The sequence below is a fragment of the Vipera berus genome, assembly GCF_964194415.1.
Source record: "Vipera berus genome assembly, chromosome: 11".
Taxonomy (NCBI): domain Eukaryota; kingdom Metazoa; phylum Chordata; class Lepidosauria; order Squamata; family Viperidae; genus Vipera; species Vipera berus.
In genome coordinates, this window is record NC_138214.1 from 756335 (window position 1) to 780693 (window position 24359).

At 51.5% G+C, this 24359-nt stretch overlaps 2 protein-coding genes across 6 annotated transcripts; one reads left to right on the top strand and one right to left on the bottom strand.

Annotated features, from left to right (window-relative positions):
• Positions 1 to 5088: 5088 nt before the first annotated feature.
• SNX12 (sorting nexin 12) lies at positions 5089 to 7851 on the bottom strand. Its single transcript, XM_081336488.1, has 4 exons — positions 7569 to 7851; positions 7098 to 7193; positions 6817 to 6941; positions 5089 to 5622 (listed from the first exon to the last, which is right to left on the bottom strand). Exons 1-4 carry the CDS (start codon positions 7731 to 7733, stop codon positions 5520 to 5522), a joined length of 489 nt encoding a protein of 162 aa, XP_081192614.1. The 5' UTR covers positions 7734 to 7851; the 3' UTR covers positions 5089 to 5519.
• A 2254-nt stretch (positions 7852 to 10105) lies between these two features.
• FOXO4 (forkhead box O4) lies at positions 10106 to 23713 on the top strand. 5 transcript variants are annotated; one of them, XR_014027546.1, is made up of 4 exons: positions 10106 to 10853; positions 18555 to 19776; positions 20661 to 22848; positions 22976 to 23713. XR_014027546.1 is itself a non-coding variant. In XM_081336283.1 (3 exons), exons 1-2 carry the CDS (start codon positions 10389 to 10391, stop codon positions 19758 to 19760), a joined length of 1671 nt encoding a protein of 556 aa, XP_081192409.1. In that variant the 5' UTR covers positions 10106 to 10388; the 3' UTR covers positions 19761 to 19776; positions 20661 to 23713. The 5 variants fall into 5 exon arrangements, 1 of the variants encoding a protein (XP_081192409.1); XR_014027547.1 differs by having other exon boundaries at positions 20661 to 21878; positions 21914 to 23713; XR_014027548.1 differs by having other exon boundaries at positions 20661 to 21872; positions 21903 to 23713.
• Positions 23714 to 24359: the final 646 nt, after the last annotated feature.

Below are 24359 nucleotides of genomic sequence, written 5' to 3' on the forward strand. Positions count from 1 at the left end.
GGCCCCTGGTTTCCTACCAGAGCACCACTAAAACCAGCCAGGAAGAATGTCAAAGAGACCAATGCTCTAGTGACGGAAGAGAAGGTAAACTTAGGAAGTCCCATTAACTTTGTCAACATTTCTTTTACTAAATATTCATCATATACTCTCAGCAGCCCTTTTCAGAATGTGGCTCTTCTTGAAAAGAAAAAGGAAAGAAGAAAACCAAATGAAGACACACGTAAAAGCATCCATTCAAAACTATCTAGAAATCTCCTAAGGGTCTTTTCCACAGAATCCACGTCTAGATTCTCCTCCTTAGTCTCTACAGTTCCAGCAAGTATTAACCACATTCAGGACAGGGAATAAATAGGGTCAGATGTTTTCTAAACATATAATGACTGAAAAAGTGAATGATTAACGAAGAGCAGCCACCCTTTCTCAGACCCTTGAAATCTTCACGGCCCCCCCTCCCTCGGTAGGTCATTCGGTCAACTTAATAGGCACTTTTCAAGCTCACTTACCCACAGAATTCTTCACTTAGAAGCTTTCTATTTCACCCTTTAAACCCTGACACTTTCCTTATCTTTCTGCTATTATGCAGAAGGAAGGGAAGTTGGAAGTGGAATCTGGTACAGAATAAATGCAATTATTTGTTGCCTAAATTAAGATTTGACCCTGAGAGGAAATGAGCCTTTTACACAACTTCATAGCCATTCAGTGGAGATCAGAGAGCAGCAATCGCCACACTTGAAACCTCATGACTAGCGGATGAAGAGCCAGGCAGATGGCCAAGACGTAGCACAGATCACTGATGTCCTGATGTTATCACGTGTACAGATTTGCAAGGAGCTCATGACTACCTGGACAGTGAAAAATGCTCTAAACTACCGGTTTTCCTTGCAGCAAAGCACACCTGTCGTCTTCCACTAAAGGGCACCATTTTCCCAACCGACAAAGCATCCCAACATAGAAATGGTATTTTAATTACAGATTGGAATAGTTCTTTTCCGGCAATCTGCCTTAATGACCACATCTATAGAGAGGAAGCTAGCAAGAAGTGTGCTGTCACACAGGAAATGCTCATCACATTAGTAGCAGAGAAGTCGGTTTATAATTCCAAGTAGAATCTTATGCAGAGACGTTGCAAAATCAGCTTTCACGGCACTCTTCAATCTTGTTAAAACTGCGCAGGGAATCATATTTTACCAGGAACATCTCAGCTCAGTATGATTCAGCTTTATTTTGATATAGAATTATTGGAAACAGTTTTGGAAATCATTAATCCAACCTCTTATTCGGTATTTGTACATCATTTTTCCATGGTCTGCCTCCTTCACAGAATGCCACACGAAGGAACAGTGTTAATGTCAAGCCTGCAATGAACCTGACTGAAGCTCCCTGCTCTTCTAACTAAGATTCTTTGGAACCTTACTTCCCTCTGCCGGCGATTAGCCACCCCTGCATTAAGAAACAGGTGGGGCATGGGACTGGCAGGGAGGATTGCTTGTGAGCTGATGAGGCAACCATTCCGTTATATATTTTTGAGATGCTGTCTTGGCTATGTTATTGCCTCCAGCTGTTGAAACACAAGCAGAAGTAGAGGAACAGCTTAAACTTGAGCCCTAAGGCTGTGTGGTTTGGCAAAACAGAGCTCGGGATCCTGCACAAATGTGTGAGTCAGAGCTTCTGTCAAAAAGGCTACATACATTTTGACAGAAAATGCAACTATCTCTCTGGTGGTTCTCCAATTATCTGAATTCAATTCATCCCCTTACACATCCTGACCCCCTAAATAACCAAAATATGGCCTCTGGCTTAGATCTAGTTTGTAAATGTAGAATGCTGACAACTCCAGTAGATAAATGCACTGCAAAATTACATCAACGAGCAACCTATCCCAATTTACATGTTTCTAGGGTGGAATATCAGTGTTTCCAGATGCTTATTTTGCAGAGATCGATAATCCAGTTGGTCCTTGGTCCCCCACAACACTGAAAAGCTGTTCAGTGGTTTTGTTGACTTACATATCCTTGCTAATTTTAGTTACTATAAGAATAAACTGCCATCAAATCATTATGTTCAAAAATTGTTTATTGCTAAATGTAAGATGTCAGAGTAGATCCTCACAGGAATAGGAGAAACAGATGCTTATATATATTATATAAAAATAAATGCACTCTACATATTTCCCCTATTTCCTATGGCATATTTTTTTTCTACCAGTGTTACTGCTACTCCTGTCAGCAGAGATGAAGATCAGGCACCATGCAGAATCAGAATCCAGGCACTGCTCTGTAATGATCAGCTACGAAACAGTATTCGGCAGATCTTATTTATTTCCCAACATTCACAGCAGACAAGGTACAAGGTCAAAGCAAACAAACTTTTGCAAGTGTTCAAAATTGAAATAATCAATGATTATTGATCAACAACTCATTATAATAATGAGGCCATGAAACTGAAGGCCAACGATTTAGGCGACTTAGAACCCTCCTCTCCCTCAGGAGCCGGAGGTAGCACTCCTTCCCTGCACAGCCACCACCTTGTGAGGTGTTACTACAATGAGTCCAGGTAGTCCTCCACATACACCACTTTATTTAGTGACCGTTCAAATTTACAACAGCACTGAAAAAAGGGACTTAGGACCGTTTTTCACACCACCATTGCAGCATGTCCTGTGGTCACGTGATCTAAATTCAGATGCCTGGTAACTGACTCGTATTTATGAAGGTTGAGGTGTCCTGGGTTCATGTGATCCCCTTTTGCGACCACCTCACAAGCCACGTCAATGGGGAAGCCGGATTCACTTAGCAACTGGGTTACTAACTTAACAACTGCAGTGATTCACTTAAGAATTGAGGCAAGGCCGTAAACCACGGCAAAACTCGCTAAACAACTGCCTCATGTAACCACAGAAATCTTGGGCTCAGTTGTGGACTCCCTGTAATCTATTCACTTTTATGGCAACCGCCCCTGCACGGCCAGCCCAGGCCTCTCCCCCTTCCCGGCCCTTGAAGGGAGACCCTCCCTGGGCCGCAGTCATCTACCGGGCCCCGCCCTGGAGGACGCTGGACGCCCATCTTTCCCGCCGGGCGACAAGCCGGCCACCACGGCCCTCTTCCGGCCACCGAGACGAAGGGCCAGCTGGGCGGGCGCGCGCCCGCGACGCCACATTTGCATTCCGCGCCTGGCTTTTCATTGGTCCTCGCTCTACCAATCCGACGAGGACCTCATCCCATCTGCGTCCAGGAGCCCTGCAACCACGTGTAGCCAGGCGGCCAATCGGAAGCGTGCGAGGGGGCACCGCTCCCCCTCCTCTCCTTTTCCGACCTCCAGCGAGCTCGCACCATTTTTGCCCCGCGGGGGGGTGGGTGGTGGCCCCGTGGCGCATCCCGCCCCCCCCCCCGAGCGCCCATTGATCCCTTCCCTGGAGCGGAGGGCGAGCCCCCATCCGGAGCCTGCTCAAGGAGCCGCGCGGGCCGCCGAGTCCCACCGTCTCGGAGACAGGCAGCGGCCGAGCAGCGGGCACCTGCCCGAGGAGGCTGCGCTGACGGGTCGGTCCGCGGCTTCCCTCCGGAGGGCGAGGGGGGCAGGAGCAGCGGCTCAGGCCGCTCGCATCCTCCCCGCCTAGGAATCCCGGAAGAGCCCCGAGCCGGCTTCCCGTCGCCCGCTCACGAAGGGCTCCGTCGCAGCTGCAGAAGGCAGAGGACCCTGCAGGCGGATCCCGAGAGCGCGGCCACGTCACCCGCAACAGACCCTACTACAGCCACAAAAGCTGCACCGTAGGTCCACCTAAACGTACTAAAACCCGCTTATTCCTGGCAGGACACGCACAAATCTTTGACTTCACAGCGATTTTAATGTGAACCAGTCTTAGACGTTACATCAGTCGGTCAGTCGAAGACACAGGTGGCCGAGTTGTAAGCCCCACATTCAAATATACTTCTGTACAGCAGCAACAGCCACGGATCTTCAGACTTGTGCACCAAATAAAAGTACATTTAAAACCCACAGCTAATGCAGCTTTGTATGGTGACAGCCGGCTGCTCCAGATTGGGATGTTTCTATTCTAGCGGCAGCAGCAGCTCTGGAAGCCTGCTTGCTCCTCAAGCTCTTCCTAGTCATTTCATTTTATCTACTGCTTCCCAGCCCTGCTCTGCCCTCCACTGGATTTTATGCAGAGCTGGAATGGGAGACCAGAGGCCCTTCAAATATTGTTTAGCCAACGTGGGCAAGCTTGAGGAATGCTGAGAAAATAATTTATACGGCCTCTCCCTTTTCACTCCCTATCTTAAATGCCCACCCTAAACTGTGGAAGGTGCAAAAGAAGTAACGCCTTTGGGATATGGACTGATATTCTACCCCTCCTGGCGGGAGGAACCCATAGAGAATGCTGGGCATTACAGAGGCCTAGTCAACTGAGGAGGCTCCTTGGGGGACAACAAAATACCCACGCTCGTCTATAAAATCTGTTTCATTACATATGAAACAGCAGAGAAATTTGCACCACAATCTTGCAAGCTGAGAGTTGTGAGCTCAGAGAAAGATTCTGCAAAAGAAGCAGGTCAAGCACTGCATAGTACAACTTCCAGCTCAAAGGCAAAAATGACTAGATCACGCAGGGTCCAAACCCAGAAACAACCTTCCCCTCTCCAAAAAAAGCAGATACAGCCGCTTTCCTAGGATCAACTGGCTGCCCTCTGCAGCTGCAGCATAAACCAGGGAAAAGATTCATTTGGCTAAAGGATCCCTGATGGGCTGAAGAAGCCCTACAACGATTCTTGGTGCTTTCAAGTATGAAATGCTTGCACAGCCTTTTGCTGTACGTCAGGCTACTGTAGCCTGTAATTTTGCATGGTATAATCTGCAGTGGCCTGCACAAGAGATTGCTGAAAAATTATGGGGAGCCTCATATCTGCAGGGGTGCAGATTTTGCCTACTCTATGGGGGATCCTCTCTTCCACCAGAAATAGTTGGTAAAAACTCTTCTGTGTTTCACCTGTGTCCCTGCATGATGGCTGAGTAGAATTCCAAAGAGGAATTTGGAATTGCTGACAAAAGAGGTTTTTGGTCCATAACACTATCTTCAAAGAAGGGAGATGGGACTAGAAAGCAGAAACTGGCTTTAATCATTCAGGCCCGAGAGATACTAATATTGACAGAAAGAAAAGCTCTGAGCAACAGAGACTCTGTGTGCCAAGTTCTCCCCAGGGACACATGTCCAGGCAGGAAAACTCCCTACCTCCATATCCAAAAGCAGAAGGCTCAAATCGCAAGAGTATATTCTTACACAAGTTCCTGGCAAGCTTTACACTTCCACCGATAAGTACAGCTATTCATAAATCCTCACCTTTCATGCAGAAACCAAAAACCAACAGAATTTGTCATGGCTGGGGTGGAATGGGATGGCATGATAGGCAACACTGGAGAAGTCGGGGAGTTCAGAAAGAGAAAAAAAGCTGATTCAGAAGAAAGTGTAAAAATAAATGTCATTTTTGCAGAGGAGAGAGGAAAAATATGGAAGATGCCAGGCTCCCCTACTGGCGGACCTTCCCTGGGACGTAATTCCTATCAATAGTTTCTTCTTGCAGGAACATATGTAAGCAGCGCTCATTCTGTGCCAGCGGGTGTCCAGCGATTCTGCCAGGAGAATGAGGAAAGGCAGGGGGGTTACATGGTCCAGTAGCTACCTACTGGTTGACATTACACAAGAAAGAAAGATCACAACGGGTACACAATGCAATCAGGGTCTTGCTGTAGTCACCATTCTTTTTCCTTTGGCCCTGAAGGAACCAGCAAAATAAGGGTTTGCTAAGGGATCTAGACACTCACTCTGTTCTGTTCCCTGAGCTCCATTGGAAAAACAAATTGAGAAGATGTCAGTTTATATGAGAGGTAGATAACAGCTGCTGGCGGTGGCAGAGGAAGCAGGCCAAGGAACAGCATATGGCTCTTATTCCGATGGAGGATATATATTCTCTGATGGACAAATACTTTTCAAATAAAACCGGGCACTCTGCCCATAGCAGAAGACTAACGTCCACCGCCCATAACTGGATAAGGCAAGATGCAAAAAAGAGACAAAAAAGAGGTGAATCTATCAGTTGAGGATGGACTTGAACCCAGGTCTTGCCTGAACTTAGTCCACCTATTTAACCCTAAATGTGTTCTGCTCATTTAATGGAAATACAGGTAGTCCTCAACTTACCATCAATCCCTCAAACACATACTTATGACCCAATTTCAAAGGTTGGACACCACAAACCCCCCCTCCCCCCCACAGTCATGCAGTTACAGTTGGGGAGCTTGCCAACGGATTCACCTTTACAGCTGTTTACAGCGTCTCAGACATGCAAACACAATTTTTAATGCTTTCTACTTCTGGTGTTTAGTTCTGGCTTCTGGCGAAAAATGCTCATTGAATAAAATGGATTCATTTATTGACCGCTACATTCACTTAATGACCACCATAAAAAAGGTCATAAAATCAACTACAATTACTGCTGGATGACTAACAACCATAATTGTAGGCTCCATTATAATAAGTTGAGAACTAGTTGTAGAATTTAACTGAGGTTTCAAACAGTGTCTACTAAAGCAAATGAGATTCATCTAACGTTGGGGTTCCCAAACTTGACAACTTTAAAATGTGGACTTCCTGGCTGAATTCTGGGAGTTGAAGTCCCCAAGTCTTAAAGTTGCCAAGTTTAGAGACCCCCTCATCTAAAGCACTAAACCCTTAATTCAGCGAGTTTCCCTGCCTCTGGCATGACCCAGCCACTCTTTCCCAGAGTTTAGCTTCCGCAAACGGCCCTACGTGACCTCAGGCCTTACTTGTTGATGAACTGTTCTAAGCCTTGTCTTCTTTCTTCTATGAAGGACTCCTCGAAGATGCCCTCGTCACCCCGGAAAGGAAGCTGGCGCTTCAAGGCCTTGCCTGGCAATGGAGGTACTACAATCTGCAAGCCGACAATGTCATTTTAGCAGCGAGACCTACTGCACCCTTGCGAGACGCGCTGTTTTCACGGGCATCTCCAGATGCTCAGCCAGAATGTGTCGCCCCAGAGCCGCCTCTGACTCCAGACAAGGCCACCTGCCCGGCCGCCGGCACTCACCTTGCTGTCCCGCTCCAGCTCATTCTTCAGCCATTCAAAGTCACTATATCGCCGCCTCACGCAGGACTCTTTCAATTTGAAGATGGGCAGGTTTGTCTGGGCAGAAAGAGGAGCCTGTTGAAGGCGGCGGCCCCTCCCGGCCTTCCCCAGAGGCGCTTTGGGAAGGCAGAGCCCCGTTTACGGGCCCCTGCGGGAGAAGCTCCCCTCCTTGCTGCAGGCGGACAGGCAGGGGCTCCCACCCGGCCCCCGAAGCTTCCAGGCCTTCCCCCACCGTCGGGACCCGGGCTCTTCCGCGGGGCGCCGCTCTCCAGGGGCCGGCACCCAGCCCCCGAAGGCCGTCCCCTGGGCCGTCCCCGAGCTGAGCCAGAGCGGACCCCCCCTGCAGGGCGGCGGGCCAGGCAGGCTCCCGGAGCCCCCCCCACGCCCACAGCGTTTGGCAGCCCCGCCCCCGTGAAGCCCCGCCCCACGCACTCTCATGCGGAGCTCGTAGCTCGTGTAGCGGGCCCGCCCGACGCCCACGGTCTGCGGGTTGAAGATGTCGATCTCCAGGAAGTTGCTGGGCGGCCCGTAGGCGTCCGTCAGGTCCTGCGGCTTCGAGTTCAGGCGCCGCGTGTCGGCTACCGCCGCCTCGGACATGATGGCGAGACGCGGTGGGGAGCTCAGTCAGAGCCGCTTCAGCGGAACCCGCCCCGCCGCCGCCGCCGCCGCCGCCTCCGCCTCCTCAGCGCTGCGGCGCCGCAATACATAGCGCCGCCCCGGAACCTGCGCGGAAAGGCGCGGCATCCCTTCCGCCCTGCATAACCGCAACTGGGATTCAGGTTCCGGGGTTCGCGACGCGCCAACCCCGCAACGCGCACAAGCTAAGCCTATCCTTGTCGGGAAGGGAGTGTTGATGCGTTATCCATGGCGCGGACTTTCGGAATTCCGGTCCCCGGGAACCTGCATTTAGCATTACGTCCGGCCCGCACCCAGCAGAAGGGAGGCAGTATCCACGATGCGGGGCTGTCTGCCAGCGGGCCTTGACTGCTGCACCGCAAGGAAATGCCTCTTGCCTCGTAGAGGGAAATATTCGTGATTTGGGCGCATGCGCGAGATCGCCTCGCCCTGTCCTGTGGAGCCGAAGGGTCGTTGACGCTCTGCGAGGTGCGGGCTGGGGCGGCGGGGGCCGAACGTGCCTTGGCTCAGAAATCAGAACGCCTTAAAATGCGGTGGGATTTCCTGTTCGTCGGATTGCAAACTTAAAAAAAGGTCCTGGAAGTTCGCGTGGGGAGGGTTATTCCCCCTCCCGTTTTAATTCTGCTCTTCCTTCTCATGATATTTCGATGCATTTATAACCGCCTCCTTCAAAATAGAAAAGCAGAGCCCAAGCATAGTAGTAATAACAGCCGCCGCAGAAGCAGCACCCAAGTACTTGAAAGCAAAATGCAGCTGAAAATGCTGCAGCCAAAACGGGAAGAAGGAAAAAACACACCAGCCAATTCCTACAGCAGGTGTCAGCAAAGCGCAAGAACCGGCAAGGTGAAGGTGAACTGGATTGAAGCAGCCTTTCACCCTCCAGAATTTCCAGCCAGGATAAGGGATTTTGCAGCAGGTGGGCTCCCAGGGATGACCTTATATATAGCTTTCCCCCCCCAAAAAAAAACCCCACCGGGGACACAGTAGTAGAATTTCCTACAATCTGCTTGCTTTTAACTTTAGGCAGTGCATCTTTGGACAGGGCATAGCAGTGGCCTGAAGGCTGGGAACAGGGATCCCGTGGCCCTTTTCTCTTGACCTTGGAGAGTGACACCTGACATACCTTCTGGTCTCTGGGATTTTTCAGTTTGTAATTGCATTCAACAATCTCTTTTTACAGCCCAGACAAACCTGCCCATCTTCGAATTAAGAGTCCTGCGTGAGGCGGCAATATAGTGACTTGGAAGGTGTGTTTTTGCCCAAAAGCAACTGTGAAAGTGTGGACCCAGAAATGCCTTTTCCCTTCTGTTACTGTTTATGATCAGGTATGCCCATGCTGGTAGATTGAGAGCTCCAACGTGCATTAAAACCAGGTGGAGCTTGGATTGCTCCCTGATGGGCAAGTGTAGTCATTTCTGACTACTTGCAGCTGTTCCCCACTAGCCGCATCCGCAGACGATGCTAGATTGGCCAGTTTTAACTTTTGGTTATTTTCTTGCATAAACCCAGTTTGCCCAGGTATCTTATGATTCACTCTATCCAGAGAATATTTTAATAATCAGGTTAACCATATTCAGACGATCGTCCAGCCTCTGATAAGTCATGGCTTGGTACCATGCCCTGTCAGAAGGAAAATGCATGAAATATTAAAAAGGGAGCAAACGTTTCACCACTGCCTACTAGAAAGTCCTGTGATTAAAGGATTTTCCTCAACTGGAAGAGCTAGAGGTTCATGACGCACTGACTAAGCTGTGTACTAAGCACGGGGGGGGGGGGTTGGATTTACGCACGACGGAGGGTGCCAAAAGTGGCCCAGGGGGCTTGCATCACAGCCGGCTGCCCTCGCCGCCTCAGCCAGCCGAGGAGGCTCGTGAGTTTAGCTGCTGTAGCTTTGCCTAATGGGGAGAGGCTGATTTCTCGCCCTTGCCTAAAGACTGTGAAACTCGCGGCCAACGTTTGCAGTGTGAACCCATCAAGAGATGCCGTTCCATTTGGAGCGGGTTTAGATCAAGCGGCGAGCAGCACAAGAGGTCACAGCCAAGCTGCGGGAAGGAGGAGGGCGTAAGTTTGGAACAGCCAGCAAGGCGGGGGGTGGAGGGGCGTCATCTCGGCACAGCACGACGGACTTGTTTTGGCGGCAGCGGATTGGCCGCCTGCTTATGTAAGGGCCCCCAAAAGAAGGCGCGTACGGGCATCCGCCCATCCCTCCCTGCTGCCGCGAGGCCCTCCGGGAGTTGTAGTTCGGAAGGTACCTCGCCCCAGCGCCCGTCTGCTTGCTTTGCCTGACGGGAAAGAGAGTCCCTGGCCGTGCGCAGAGGCACTGTGACGGCGCACGCGCGGAGGGGCGCCTGCCTGCCTGCCTCGCCTGTGGTAAACAGAGTGCCGCCGAGGCGGCGAGCTGCTCTCGTGGCTCTGCGCTCGGCTGGGCAGCGGCGAGGCCGCGGCGGGCGGGCGGGCGCAAAAGCGAGCGGCGAGCCAGGCCGGGGGAGACCCGCGGCGTCGGCCCCGAAGCTCCGCGGGCGCTTCCCCGCCGGGCGCCCCGGCCTGAGGCGCTGATGTGGCGGCGCTGAGGGCGGCGGGAGAGGCGGCGGCGGCGGCGGCGGCGGCGGCGCCATCATGGCGGAACCGGCCGGGAGCCCCCAGGCGGCCGAGTCCTCCTCCTCCTCCTCGTCGCTGGCCGCGCTGGACCCGGAGTTCCCCCCGCAGAGCCGCCCGCGCTCCTGCACTTGGCCGCTGCCCCGGCCCGAGCTGGTGGCCGTGGTCGAGCCGGAGCCCGGGGAGGCGGCGACCAGCCCCGAGGAGCCGGCGGGCGGCGGGGGCGGCGGCGGGGAGGCCCCCGGGGCGGGGGCGGCGGGGGGCGGCGGCGGCGGCGGGGCGCGCAAGGGCGGCGGGGGCGGCGCGGGGTCCGGCGGGGCGCGGCGCAACGCCTGGGGCAGCCAGTCCTACGCCGACCTGATCAGCCAGGCCATCCAGAGCGCGCCCGACAAGCGGCTGACCCTGGCGCAGATCTACGAGTGGATGGTCCGCTCCGTCCCCTACTTCCGCGACAAGGGCGACAGCAACAGCTCCGCCGGCTGGAAGGTGAGCCCCGCTCTCCCCTCTGCGGCCCAGGCGGCCCTGCCGGGTAGGCCGCCCGGGCCCCGGACGACCCCCCCTCCTCCCGCCGCTGCGGCTGCTGTTGGAGGCCCCGGAGGCGCCCCGGGAGGATCCAGGAGGGCCGCCCTGCTCGGTCTCGGGGCCCCGAGAGCGGCTCCCTTTTCCTGGCGGTATTTCCAGTCCGTTTTGCACGGCTGGTTTTTTTTTAACTGGAATAATGCTTGGTGAATTAGGCCTTCGCTCCGCATTATATGAAACCTGAAAGTTAGCCTCTTTTATCTTTTAAAAAACCATTGAGTTCTATATGATAAAAATATTGCGGTGCCAAGATATCACATTTTTTCTTGAATCGTAGCAATAGGAATGGAAGGCAGTAAATTGCACATTTTTTCCAATTCTTTTGGCAGGGTAAAACAAAAAAACCCACAGGAATTCTGGTAAATTCTAAAAACTGCCAGGGATGGTCCGATGTTTTAAGGGGTTCTGCAGGTGCATTGTGGAAATTCTGGCATCGTTTCCTCAGAAAACGGCTTTTAGTGCCAGCTTGCAAACGTGTTGTTTAGAAAACAGCTCTGGAAGGCAGGGTTAGAACACGGGCGGTTCAACGCTGACTGTCCCCACGTCTTGCCGCATATTTGGAAACAGGCTGCACATCTTTGGGCTGATGTGCAGTAGTCCCTCATTTGTTAACTGTCCAAGTTACTTGAACAGGATTTAGTTTCAAGAGCTTCAGGATAAAGTGCTGTTCTAAAATAGAACATTTCTGAGCATGTGCAGAATGCCAGCTTCAGGAAACCTCCTGCTTCCTGGAACCTGCTTTTAGATGAGGTAGAGTTGCTTGTTTCTATAGATTGGCCTGTGTGGCGGTTTTGCCATCTTGCAGGGCTACCGACGCTCTTCCATCCTTCCAGGTAAGGCAACTGCTTCCTTTTCAGTTAGGGAGGGAGAAATGACAAAGGCGGGGAGAGGACACCAAACAAGCCCAGCTACAGATGGCCCCGCTCGGCTGTTAAGTTGCTGAGCACCTAGGCAGCTGCTTGGCCTTGAGCCCGTTTACAGCTGACACGCTGGAACTCTTTAATCTTAACCCTTGTAGGAGTTTCAGCCCCAGTGGAAAGGACGGTGGCTTCAATGCCATGTGCGCTGGCAATATTGACTCCTGCAGGGTGTCCCTGGGCAGAGAGATCTGGGATTGGCTCTCACCACACTACCCTGATTATTGCCATGGCCCAGATACCCTGCAGTGTTACTGCAAGGGCAGAGCTCTGCGGGGAGGTTTACCAGAACGGCTTCAGTGGCTGGAAATTAGAAAGAGAGGGCAAGGAAGCTGCTTCCTGTAGGCCTTGAGAAAAGTCCAGAAATGTCTGCAGGCTTCTTCTACCTCCTTTGTCTCCCTTTGAAAAAGTAAAATTTATGATTGGGGGGTTGGGGGAGGGGTTTTCTTGATTTGGGAAGAGATTTTACAGCTTTGTTCCATTTTTGTCTACTGAATGTCCAGTCACGTTAGACAAACTGGATATAATAAATCACTGCCTGGTTTGATTTGTGAAGTTGTCTTAAATCTTGGCTTACTTCACATGTTCAGGATGGATCCTGAACAGTCATCAAAGGGTGGACTTTGGGAAGCTGTGCAGCAGATGACTCCCCCCCACCAATGTTGTGCTCTTTCCTCTTGAGCTTGACCCTGCAGTTCACTTTGTTTCAGCACTTCCAAGAAAAGCCACTCCCTGCCCCCTTTGTAAATGTTCTCCGCTGTTTCTTGGAAAGGCAGGAGTGAGGTCTGGGACTTTCAGCCAGTCTGGTGCAGAGGACCGAGTGTCACAACTTTCTCAGTCCCGGGCTTCAGCTCTTTGTCACCCAGCTGTGCTGATGCTTAATATAAATATCTCCTTCATAGCCTGCATTCCTAGCCCTCACAGCCCTCCTTTCAGAAAAGGACCTCTGAGCCGAGAGCGAGCGTGTCTCTTCTGCTCTGAGGAAATGCGGTATGGCTGGCAGTCTTTTTTTTTTAAAGGCTTTTTTCAGCATGACTCGTATTTGTTTGAAAAATTGGCAGTGCCAGCCATAAAGGCAGTCGACTCCTTCAGTGGCTGTTTGTCTCTGTTCTGAGTGCCAGAATAGCACCACGTGTATGAATTATCCACTTTTTTTTAGAGTATGCATATATGGTAGAAATTTGTTTGAGCTGGAAATGCTTGTCTGCTATCTTTCTTTACAATGAGAAGCTTTTTGGCCCTGCTTAGGAAAAAGCCTTTGTTTAGGGGAGGGTCTCTGTTGATTTTAAACATATGTTTATGACTGATGCTCACGGGGTATCCCAATCATGTAGCAAGCTATCTCTGCTGTTTTGGAATGCAGAGGTTTATGAGTGACACTCTTTCAGTCTGAGCAGAATTTAAACCCCCAGTGGCTCAGTCTTTTTTTTTAGGAGCATGAAGATGCTGAATCACGAAAGTTCACTAACTGGAGTTCTAAGGGCAATTATTGAACAGACCTTTTTTACTACAGTGTTTGGCTCCATTTTATTCTGTACAGCATTATGCAATTTAAAAAGGGATCTTTTCTGAGGTACAGATGGAAGAAGCCCTGGCTGTGGTTTGGACCTTGGGACGTGAAACCCTGTGCTGGGCTTCTCTGGTGCCGATTGCCAGGAGAAGAAGATGGATGTCCCTGCACTGGCTGTCATAGTTCACTTTAAGACGAGGATGTGCCAAACCTCCTCTAATGTTCCTTTTCAGTCTCTTCAGAGGAACGCCGTGCTCTGCTGGTGGCTTTGAATGCCTGGAAATGGCTCGATGGGTGTTTCTCCTGTCCCTCTGATACAGAATTTAAGAATTGAGTTAAAAGGAGAATATTCAGATGATGTAGCACAGTGTAGTTGCATTTCCTTATTCATGGTTTATAAGTAACTTTTTTACATTTTCCCCTTAAAGCGTCCTTAAAGCTCACGAGGGCAAAAGGGTGCATTTCTGTGCTTTTCCCCCCTTAAGAGCCTGTTTGGTTCCTTTTTCAGTGAACTCTATTACATGCAGAAAAGGTGTGGTGCCTTGGGAAAGCACCAGTAGGAAGGTCTGACACTGTTTTTAGAAAAATATACGTTTTGACAGTCCTTAGGGTATAAGTATGCTAATTACAATGGCTGGATCCATATAGTTCTCTAAGCTTCAAACAAACAAGCTATGCTGCATTATGGCTTGGGTTGATGTGTGAATGAAGCCAGCGATATATTGGTGCACGTCTTCTCGGTATGGGCAGGTTTATGACGGCTGCTGGGTTATTGGTTACTGGGTCGAGGAGGAGAAGGCGGTTTCTTGGGGTGGGGGGAATAGGACAAAGATGAGGAAGCAAATAAAGTTTCAACTTGGTGATATTTCAGGGCAGTTAATGCTAGAGAATGCAGAGAGGATATTATCAACTAATGTTTCCTGGCTGAAAGAGTAGATTAAAAAAACAGGGTGTGCTTAACTGAATCAGAATAGGACAAACATGCCCCACCCCAAAGCCAGTTGGGTTCAGAGTCCCAGCAGGCACTTTCCCACCCCCTCCTCGTGCAGCAGCTCCCTGGCTGCTCCTGGTAACCCAAGTGGAATTATCTGGGGAAGACTTTGATGCTGGTTCCTGGAGAAAGGTTTCCTCTGGAAGGAGCCTGTGCAGAGGCAGATTGGAGCTGTGTTTTCCCCCCAGTCGCATTACGAGGATACTGAAGCTGGCAAGAATCTAACACTGACCAATAAAAAAAGCTGTTCAGTTAAAATAAAGGGCAGAGGAAATTAGCAAGGATCTCTTTACAACATCCTGCTGGCTTTGAACAACCACAATTGTGGGGAAGCCAGGAGGGAGTTGCTAGTCCCAGGCAGCTCTCTTGCAGGTTGGCAAGCAGGTAAGGGAAGAGGATAGGTGAGGGTTTGGCATAGCCCAAGTGTGGCAGGGGGCACTTAAGGGCGTGAGGGGCTGGTGCAGTGCCAGGGTGGAGAGGCTTGGAGTGGCTGTTGCCAGGCATGGGAGATTTACCTGGGCAAGTTGCAACTTTTTCGGCATGCTTCCCAATTGATTTTGCTCGTTGGGACCAGCTGGGAAGCAGCAGAGAGCAACCACCTGACCTTGGGATGCTGCCACTGTCATACGTTTGAACCGGTTGCCAAGTGCCCAGATTGTGTCCACGTGACTGTGAAGGTGCTGGGCCAGCCAGAACCTCAAGGACCAGTTGTAAGTGCCACTTGTTCAGTGCTGTTGTAACTTTGGTCACTCAACAAGTGGTTGTTAACCAAGGACTACCTGTACATAAATATTCTCAAATCTCACCTGCAGGGATCAAGTGAGACAATCTAGTGAGGTGAGGTGAGGTGAGTAAATGGCAATTTCCATTTCCACCAAGGAGCCTTGGTGGCGCAGTGGGCTAATGCCTCCTTAAGTAACACCAGCTGCCTGCAATTAGTGCAGGTTCGAGTCCCACCAGGCTCAAGGTTGACTCAGCCTTCCATCCTTCCGAGGTAGGTAAAATGAGGACCCAGATTGTTGGGGGCAATTAAGCTGACTTTGTAATAATGCCGCTTGGGTGTGTGTGTGTGTGAAAGCCCTAATAAGCAGGCATATACATAGAATGAAGGCTACTGCTAAGCTTGTAAGCCGCCCTGAGTCTTCGGAGAAGGGCAGGATATAAATGGGATTAAAATAAAAAAAATAAAAATATAAAATTATGCGAGGAACATGGTTAGGGAAAAGTTGTTTTCTCTTTTGTTGAAGAACCCTAGGCAATCAGTGTGGCTGTGATGCCGTGAGTTGTCGTCTACCTCTGGCAAGCAGGTTGCCCTCAGAACATTAGATCCTTCTTCCTGGTTTCTGCAGTCAGCACGATATTCCTTGGCTATGTTGACTTGAACTTTTCCAGCTCCATTACGGAGGGCAAATTCCTTCCTTGGCAGACGCTTCTGTAGGAGCTGGCAATTTGATACAGGAGATGCTTTTCCTTCCTCCCAGGAATGTCTGAGTGTTTGGCTCATCAAACCATGATTTCCTGTCTGTTCTGGTGAGGACAGTTTGCCCCAACCAGCTGCCAAACATTTGTAGGTTTGGAAGCTCCTGAATGAGCTATTACCGCTCAGCCCTTTTAAGATCCATTTTAGGGCCGGACTGTAGTATCAAAATAGTGTTTGCTTGTGGTGAAGAGAGAGCTAATTGGTGCTGCTTTTCCACTACTTGATATCCTGAAATAGACTGATGGCGCCCAAAGTAGTAGCCTTCTTCCAAGACAGTATCAAGTCATCTGGACTGAGAAACCCGCATCAGAAAATGTGGGAGTGGAGGAGATGGATCCATGCTGAGAAGGCAACAGAAGTCAAGGCGAAGAGTCTTCTGAAAGCTCTGGCTTTTAAAAAATGGATCTCTTTCCCCCATGAAATTACAGGGTACAGAAATTGCTGTTTAGAAAGGGGGTGTCAGGTAACGTGCTTTGAGCTTGTAATCCTCAACTTGTTTTAAAACGGGGTTTAGTTTGCTCATGGGGTTCCAAGTTTTTGTTTTCCTTTTTTCAGAGAAGGAGCTAAGCTTTGTTGGAAGTATTGATTAAACATTTTGCCACGAATGTGTGATCAGATTTAGTGATTTGAACCTGGACATTTTTAGAACCTTCTGGCTGGGTTCACCCATCCACTAAGCTTGTTTTTGTAAACTTTTGCTTTTGTTTTAGAGTCACAATTGATTGGGTTCATAAACATGCTAAGCAGACAGCAAACCAGATGACAGCTCAGCACAGTGTGTGTGAGTGAACCTGGTTCCTAAACTATTTTGCTTTGCTGTAACTTCTGGCTGTTCTTTGGGGAGTGATTCTGACTCATTCCACTCTTTTGCCCCCCCCCAACTGTGTGGCTCAGTATTACAGCATTTTTTTTGCTTGTAGGAGACAGTCTTGGCACCTCCAGAAGGTACCCCACTGAGATTTTGGATCAAGACAGATGGCTTTGGGGCAAGGGACCCCCCTTGGTCCTGAAGAGGGCTGCCGTGAGAGGGGACAGCTGACTTCCTCTGTTTGTGCTGTTCCTGCATTTCAGGTTGACTTTGGGGTTGTCGGCCTCAGAAGAGAAGCCGAGCCTGGCAGTCCCAGAGCAGCTCTGTCCTGGGGCCAAAGAGCTCTCTTGACGCAAAGCTGAGCACACTGCGGTTCTGGCAGACGAGCCTCTTCCCCAGAAGTGAAACCTGACTAGTATCCTTAGGAAGTTACACGCTGTTCCCCACCTCTTGCTCTCAAGTCACTTTGTAAGCGGGCCAGAATCTGCCGGTTACGCAACTAGGTGGCATCCACCATTCCTTTTGAGGAGAAGGGGGGACTGTGGCTGGCTGGCTGTTTTGCTGGCTCCTGTGGGATGGAGCTCTGAAGCCATGCACAGCCTGCAAAACACCACCACGCAGGGAATAAGGACCCTGCTCTAAATCAAGAACAGTCAGGGATGAAGGAGCTGTGGTTTTTGCCCGATCACAAGGAGTCTGGGAGCCAAAGAATTCTCGGCTGGAATTTGAAAACAGCTTTGTGGCTTGGGATCCGTGAACTTCTGGCTGTGCAGTTGTAGCCAGTTGGTAGTTACCAGCTAGTAACACTGGTTAGGGGGCAGAGCCAAGGCAAGGCCGCTCAGGTTTCAAAATAGGCGTAGCCCAGTGCCATAAGTCAGATCTGTGCCTGCTCTGTGCCGCTTGGGAGGGTAACAGTGACCCTGTCATTTCTGTTAATAGCTGGTGGGGTTCGGATGCCGGCCGCCCAGTTTGTTATTTGCTCTCCCGTTCTCTTCACGCCTGGTCTGGAGGCGGATGAATGCCCTTCAGAAGGAGTCACACTGGCTCTGTTCATATGCAGTGCTGAACGATAAAGCGGCTTGTTTGCTTTGGGCTGGATGCGTTGTACACATTCAGCACGCTGTTGCTTCTTTCACCACTGCTTAGTGCCGTGTTTGAACCCAGTCACTGAAAACCCAGCGGGGAAAGGAAGTGGCAGGATTCTTGCCATTCTTGCAAGGGTCCCGATCCCTGCGCTGTGCAGAAGGGGAAGAAAAGGGCCAAGGAGGCCTCTGGGAAAGGAGACAAGCGGACAAGCCACAAGGAAACTGGGTGGGTGACTCGTGGCCCGGACACTCTATCCCATGTTGTTTTTTCCCCTTGTATTGTAATATGATAAATCTTGAGAGATTGTACTATTTGCAGTTGGTGATAGTACAGCGGGGATGCCGATTTCCCCACCGTAATGTTTATATAGCATGACTGAAATGATTTAACGTTTTATTATTTAAAGAAAAGTATTGGAAAAAAGAAAAGGATGTCGGTGTTTCAAATGCAAGATTATGTCTGTGTAACAGAAAAATAGGGGGAAGAAATGACAGTGACCTTGGGATGTTTGGCAAGGCTTTCTGTAAAGTCTGGTTCTTGGTCTTCGAATGTGCTTAGCAACCCCCTCTCCAGGTCGGTATTTTGAGTCTAATAAGATCTGACAAACCTGAAATCCACAGGCTGCTACGGTAGGGAAGCGGGAGCAATCTGATAGGTCAAAGGGCAGCTTCCCAGTGCCCCAGAGACTGCGGGTGGTGGGGCTGGTTGTAGCTGCACACCCAGGAAGGTCTTCCTATGGCCCAGGAACCCCGGGCGGCTCATGGGTGGGGTTTGTGGGATTGATCTCACCCTCTGTCCTTCCCGCTTTATTCCCAGAACTCCATCCGGCACAATCTCTCCCTGCATAACAAGTTCATCAAAGTGCACAATGAAGCGACCGGGAAGAGCTCTTGGTGGATGCTGAATCCTGAAGGCGGCAAAAGTGGGAAAGCCCCACGGAGAAGAGCGGCCTCCATGGACAACAGCAGCAAGCTGGCCAAGCTCCGTGGGAAAACGCACAGGAAGAAGCCGCCCATGACGGCTGCTCCAGAACCGACGTCCGACAGCCCCGTCTCCCAGTTTCCCAAGTGGCCGGGCAGCCCTTCCTCCAGGAGCAACGAGGACTCGGAGGTATGGACCAGTATCCGGCCTCGGACCAGTTCAAATGCCAGCAGCGTGGGGCTTTCCTCGGTCCTGGCCGAGCAGGAGGACCTTGCCGACGAGGAGCTTCTCCCCACCCTCGTCTACTCCAGCGCGTCCAGCAACGTGCCTCCCACAGTGACGGAGGAGCTGGAGCTCATTGATGGCCTGAACCTGATGTCGGCTAGTTCCTCATCCTTGCTGGCCACTCAGCAACCGGTGTCCAGCGGGGCGGCCCAGAGGAACCCCACCTTCCCCTTGCGAGCCCCCAGCTCTGCTGCTCAGGCCTCCGGCTCGTTTGGCAGCTCCCTGTTCAGTCCCATGGATCACCTGCTGCCCAGCTCCAGCGGCCATTTCTCACAGTCGCTGGAGGAGCTCCTCACATCCAACTCGCCACCAGCCAGCGATGTGATGATGACCCAGGTGGACCCAATTCTCCCGCAGAGCGGAAGCAGGGTGAACAGTCAGAGTTTCCTGCTCCTGGGGGACCAGCCATCCAAGCCCAAGATGAGCCTGGGAAGTCTGCTCAGAAAACCTTTGGAGCAGCAGCTGGAGTCCATTGGTGGCGCCGGGCTGCCCTCCGCCTTTACCATGGCGGCCTCTTCTCAGAGCCCCGTTGGCCTGTCTGCTTTGAAGAGCTCGGGCTCGGCACAGTCCGCCCAGATGGGCGCCCAGTCCTCGCTGCCTGCTACTTTCCCGGCCTTTGATGGGAGTCAGGATAAGCTGCCCAACGATTTGGATGTTGATATGTACATGGAGGACCTTCAGTGTGATGTGGATTACATCATCAGCACCGACCTCATGGATGGAGAAGGACTGGATTTCAACTTTGAGCCCATTCCGTCTTCTACGAGTTACCCCAGCACGTCACAGGCTTCCAATCACAGTTGGGTCCCCAGCTAACTTCATGTGGACAAAGGTATGTACACGCTGGCTCTGGATTCCTGAAGGCTGCTCACCCCACCCCCACAGCCAGCCCCCCTCCCTTTCCCCAATATTTCTTGGTTCAGGAAAGCCATGAATCGGGCCCCTCCATTCAGATGGAAGTTCCCTCAACTGCTGCCAGCCACCAGGGCATTCTCTGCGAAGGGATGAAAGGTGCTTCAGCTCTTGCAAGGCTCCACGCGGTTTCTGTCCTTTGGGCCAAACTAAATGCTGTTTGGCTTTGTTCAAATGAAAATAACTGCCGTACAGGAAGACGAGGAGGAGGATGGATGGAGGGGGAAAACGTCTGTTTTCCTTGGGAGAAAATGTGCTATGCAACCCTGATTGTTCCTCCCAATAGACGCGACAGTCTGGGACGAAGGAGACAAGTGGAAATGGAATCGCCCAAGTTGAAAAAGCGAAATGCGTTGGGTCTGCCCTTGCCTGGTTGGGTTCATATGTCAGCCATTTGCGCTTGTTCTTTTTCCTCACGTACTAAAATGTTTCATCTTTATTTAAAAACAAATGGATGATTGGTAGCAACCAGGTGGCCGTTTATAAGTGAGTAGCTCTAATCATAGGGTATAAAAGTCAAGGAAAGGGCTGCCTCCTGCAGATGATCCTGGGCAGTTTTTTGTGTCTTGCCAGGTGATGCCTTACCGGCCCGAAAGCTGCTTTATTGTGAGCAGCCGTTTCTTTAGGGGCTCTCCGCATCGGTCCCTACCCGAGTCTTTGGAATGCAGTTCCCACATATGGGGGTGACGAGAACTGACGGGGGGCAAAGTAAATCACCCCTTTCCCCTTTTCTGTCGTTTGTTGCCCTCTGTGCACTAAAGAAAACTAAGCATTTTTCTCTCCCCCCCCCCACTTCTGCTGCAGGAGCTTTACACACCCAGAAGAGTCTGGAATGCCAGGAGCTCTGGTGCCCGCCTTGGCCTTGCACATGGGCTGGGCGCAAGAGGCCGGCGGCCACGGGAAGAGAGCGATCTGTCCAGTGCCATGTCTTTTCGTGAACCCAGCGTACGCCTTTCTCCCAGCAGAGCCTTGGAAAGCGCTTTGCCACGGCCAGAACTTTCCTGCCCCGAAGAAGCCTTTTCGGAGGGGTGTGCTTCAGGCCCAGCCAGGATAGGTCTGGACTCACCAGCCGATTTCTGCCTCATCTGTCATTTGACTCGGTACACTACGCCTTGGTGGATGCGAAGAGGATCAGCCAGTCTCGGGGCTGCTCGAGTGGAGAGTCCTGCCCATTGTGCACTCGTCCTGCTTGAGGGTAGCAGGTGGGGAGGGGGCAAGCTGTCCTAGGGAGCGAGGAGATCACCTGGCTTGATCGTGACAGTCCTGGCCGAGAGGGCCTTCTGGAAATGCTGGCCTGGCCCCGCCTGGCCCCGCTCCCGGCTGCCCCCAAGCAGGCAAGCAGGTGCTAAAAGCTGTTGCTGAGAAACCAAAACGCCTTCTCTGGGTTTGTCTCTGTGCTGCAGTAGCGAAATAGGAAACCCGGATCTGGCCTTAACCAGAGCCCTGATCAGTGTCGATTTTTTTCTTCTTTTTCTAACCTGGAAGGGCATTTTATACAGATGAACTATTTTGGTGGCGTTTTTCTATCTTTCCCTCTTTCGTTTGGACGAGGCTTTTTGTGAGAGCCTTGGGCCCTTTTTACACGTCTCTGTGTTGAGTGCCTTTTCTCCCCTCACTTGGCATGTCAGCAGCTGTGCTATTCCAAGCTCTACCCAGAACAGGAGGGCGGCTTCGGGGGGTGCTTTAGAGCTGGGTGGGGAGGAGGGAAAGGGGCACCAAGCTCAGCCTTGTTCTTTGGAATTGGGGCAGCTGAGGGGCCTGTAGATAAATACCTGTAAAGTTAGCAGCAGATTAACTAGAAGCTTTTGTTAAACAGAAAATGGGGAGGGTGGAGAAAACCCTGTCTATATTTTAACAGAAAATCCTATGAAATGATTGGCTAAAAGTAAAGGATGTTTTCTTACAGGTCTGTAAGTTTTGATACCAGAGAGAACACTAAAGTACACAATGCCGGGAACCGATCTGAAGAACGGATGATGGGGAATGGTGTGTGTGTGTGTGTGTGTGTGTGTGTGTGTGTGTGTGTGTGTGTGTGTGTGTGTGAAGGTTTTTTTTAGAAAAGGCGAGTCTCCTCCTCCGAAGAAGGGGGAGTCCAAGCTCCCCGGAAACACCGGGCTGATCAGCCTGTCTTCCCAGGAGGAGCTTTGGGTGCTCTAAGCCTTGAGGCGGCCAGGCTGCAGCGACCCCTTGGAGCCCTTGACCTGCTGGTGCAGGAGAGCCACTGCCTGCTCACCGACCGTCCCGGGGTGGCTGGCTCTGCTTAGGGTCGACTTTGCTCCGAGTGCAGCTCTGGCTGCAGGAATGGCGGTTGCTTTGTCCTAGGCGTCCAGCATGTTCTCGGGGGGTCCCCCCACCCCCCACCCCCCGGAGAGACCAGGAGAGTGAGGGTGGCACAAGTACAAGAGCGTCAGAAACCATTTTCCCAGCACTCCCTCTCCTTGGCGAGCGGAGCTGGTGTGGGCCCTGGGCACGGCAACCGATCTGATTTCCCAGCAGGCCTGAAAGGGGAAAGGTGGAGTTCCAATATAACCCGGAAGATCCTTTAGCGAGGCAGTTTTCAGACTTCCTTCCGTTCTCTTCTGCAGCTGCCCAAAGCCGTTTGTGATGAATGCGAGGAAAGGCCAAAGTTGTCTGCCTGGAAGTGTGTGTGGTAGATTTTGCTTGTGTCCGAGTCCTTTCGTGAGGACCCTCGCCTGCCCTGCCTTGGAATGGTAACTTTCAGAGAAGTTGGTCTGGTTGCCAGCTGGGGGAGAGGGCGCCCTGGCCTCCCACTGCCAGAAAGCTGTTATGCCAGTTTGCTTTCTCCAAGCAAGGACTGGTTAATTACGGGAACATACTGCCCCTTCCCCTCATTTGCATGGAGCATGGTAGACAGGAGGGGTCTCGATTGGGGCCAGAGAGCAGCCAGGATTGCCGTGCTCCAGAGGCCTGGCGGTGGGCTGCAAGAAGAGAGAGAGAGCTATGGAGATTCTCAGTCATCCAGGCCATGGTGGTCCCAAAGGTGCTTTCAAAAGGCAACGGGACTTCCTTGGTTTTCTCCTTGAAAACACTTCACTGCTCATCACAACTAAAGAAGCTTCTTGGATGAGAAGCGAAATGTTTTCAAGGAGAAAACCAAGGAAGTCCCGTTGCCTTTTGAAAAAAAAACCATCTTTGGGATATAGATGTAAGTCACAATCCAAATATCAGGGTGTATCAGTCTAAAGACTTGCAGACTTCTATTTCCCCCCTATAGTTGCGCTACTAGGGCTCCATGGGTCATCCTGGCCCAGGAAGGTATCGGAACCTTCGGTTCTTGGTTATCTCTGCCCCACGTAAAGGAGGAACCTCCCCTCCCTCACCCTGTGCTTTTAGGGTGCCCTGCTTTGCAAGGAGAGTATGTTTCTGCCTGGAAGGAAAGATGAAGGCAGCAATGTGTCTTCTGTGGCGTGAGTAATGGGATCCGCTGGGATCCAGGACAAGGTACATGAGGATGTTGGGGGCTCGACGAGCTGTTACCACCAGGATGCTGGTAGGGATCCAAGGCCTTCTCCGTGTAGTTCAACTCTTCTTGTGCTCTTGGCTTTGTGGGGGTTGTTGGGCATTGGAGTCCCAAAGCGTTGGGCGCTGGAGGTCCTCATCCTTCCGGCCGGCCTCTTTCCAGAGCAGGGCGAGGAGGGTGAGGGTGCCTGCTGTGGGATTGGGGCTCTCCTGCCTGTCCCTGGGGGGCCTTGAGAGCTTGACTTCCCCCCCAATGAAGGTTCCGTCCCCTCCTGTCCAGGCATTCTGCTCTCTCCCCCTTGACCGAGCCCTCCCTCCACCTGAGTTTGTGGATTTGCTGGGGGGCAAAATGTGACAAATAAACCTTTATAATCCTGTCTCAGAACTTGTCTTATACTTCCCCTTTGTTTGGCAGGGGGAGGGAACAGAGGCCTTTGGAGAGGGGGCTGTGCTGGAGGTCATAAGCTTAACGTGGGGGGGGACTGTGTGTGCTTAAGCCTAAATGCTGGCTAATGGGCAATGAATGTTGCCTGCTTTCTGCTGGAACATCAGGCGGCTGCTGGGCGGCAGAGAGCGGTCTATACAGCTCGGGGCTTTGCTTGCAGCCAGGCCAGAACCTTCACAAACCTCCCGCAGGTGATGAAGCAGTCTTGGGGTCACAGGGGATCTTTTCCAGGCAGTTTTTTCAGGTGTCTCGTTCATAATGGCCAACTGGTGTTTGCAGAGGGCGCGAGAGACCTCTGCCTCGCGTAATGACTGGCTGCTTGGCCTGTCTGACTCATGTTAATAGATCGACTGATACCATTTGAATGCCCTGCTGCTAAATATTTCTTAAACAAGGAGCATTCTTTCTCAGAATAAGGAGGTCACCTGTCATGAGGGATCTCACCCAACTATAGTTTTCACAAGCATTTCTGCAGAGCGTTTCCCCTGCCTCAGTTGCCTGCTCGGCATCCTTTTGACCTCAGTCCATTTCTAAACAGTGTAAATTCACTTCCTGTTAATGTCATCACCGCTTGAGCA

Coding starts and splice junctions, on each gene's coding strand:
- SNX12 (XM_081336488.1), bottom strand. CDS start 7,733: ATGTCCGAGGCGGCGGTAGCCGACACGCGGCGCCTGAACTCGAAGCCG. Junction 7,194..7,568: donor GCTACGAGCTCCGCATGAGA/GTGCGTGGGGCG, acceptor CTTTCTGCCCAG/ACAAACCTGCCCATCTTCAA. Junction 5,623..6,816: donor TTAGAACAGTTCATCAACAA/GTAAGGCCTGAG, acceptor TTCTCCTGGCAG/AATCGCTGGACACCCGCTGG.
- FOXO4 (XM_081336283.1), top strand. CDS start 10,389: ATGGCGGAACCGGCCGGGAGCCCCCAGGCGGCCGAGTCCTCCTCCTCC. Junction 10,854..18,554: donor ACAGCTCCGCCGGCTGGAAG/GTGAGCCCCGCT, acceptor CTTTATTCCCAG/AACTCCATCCGGCACAATCT.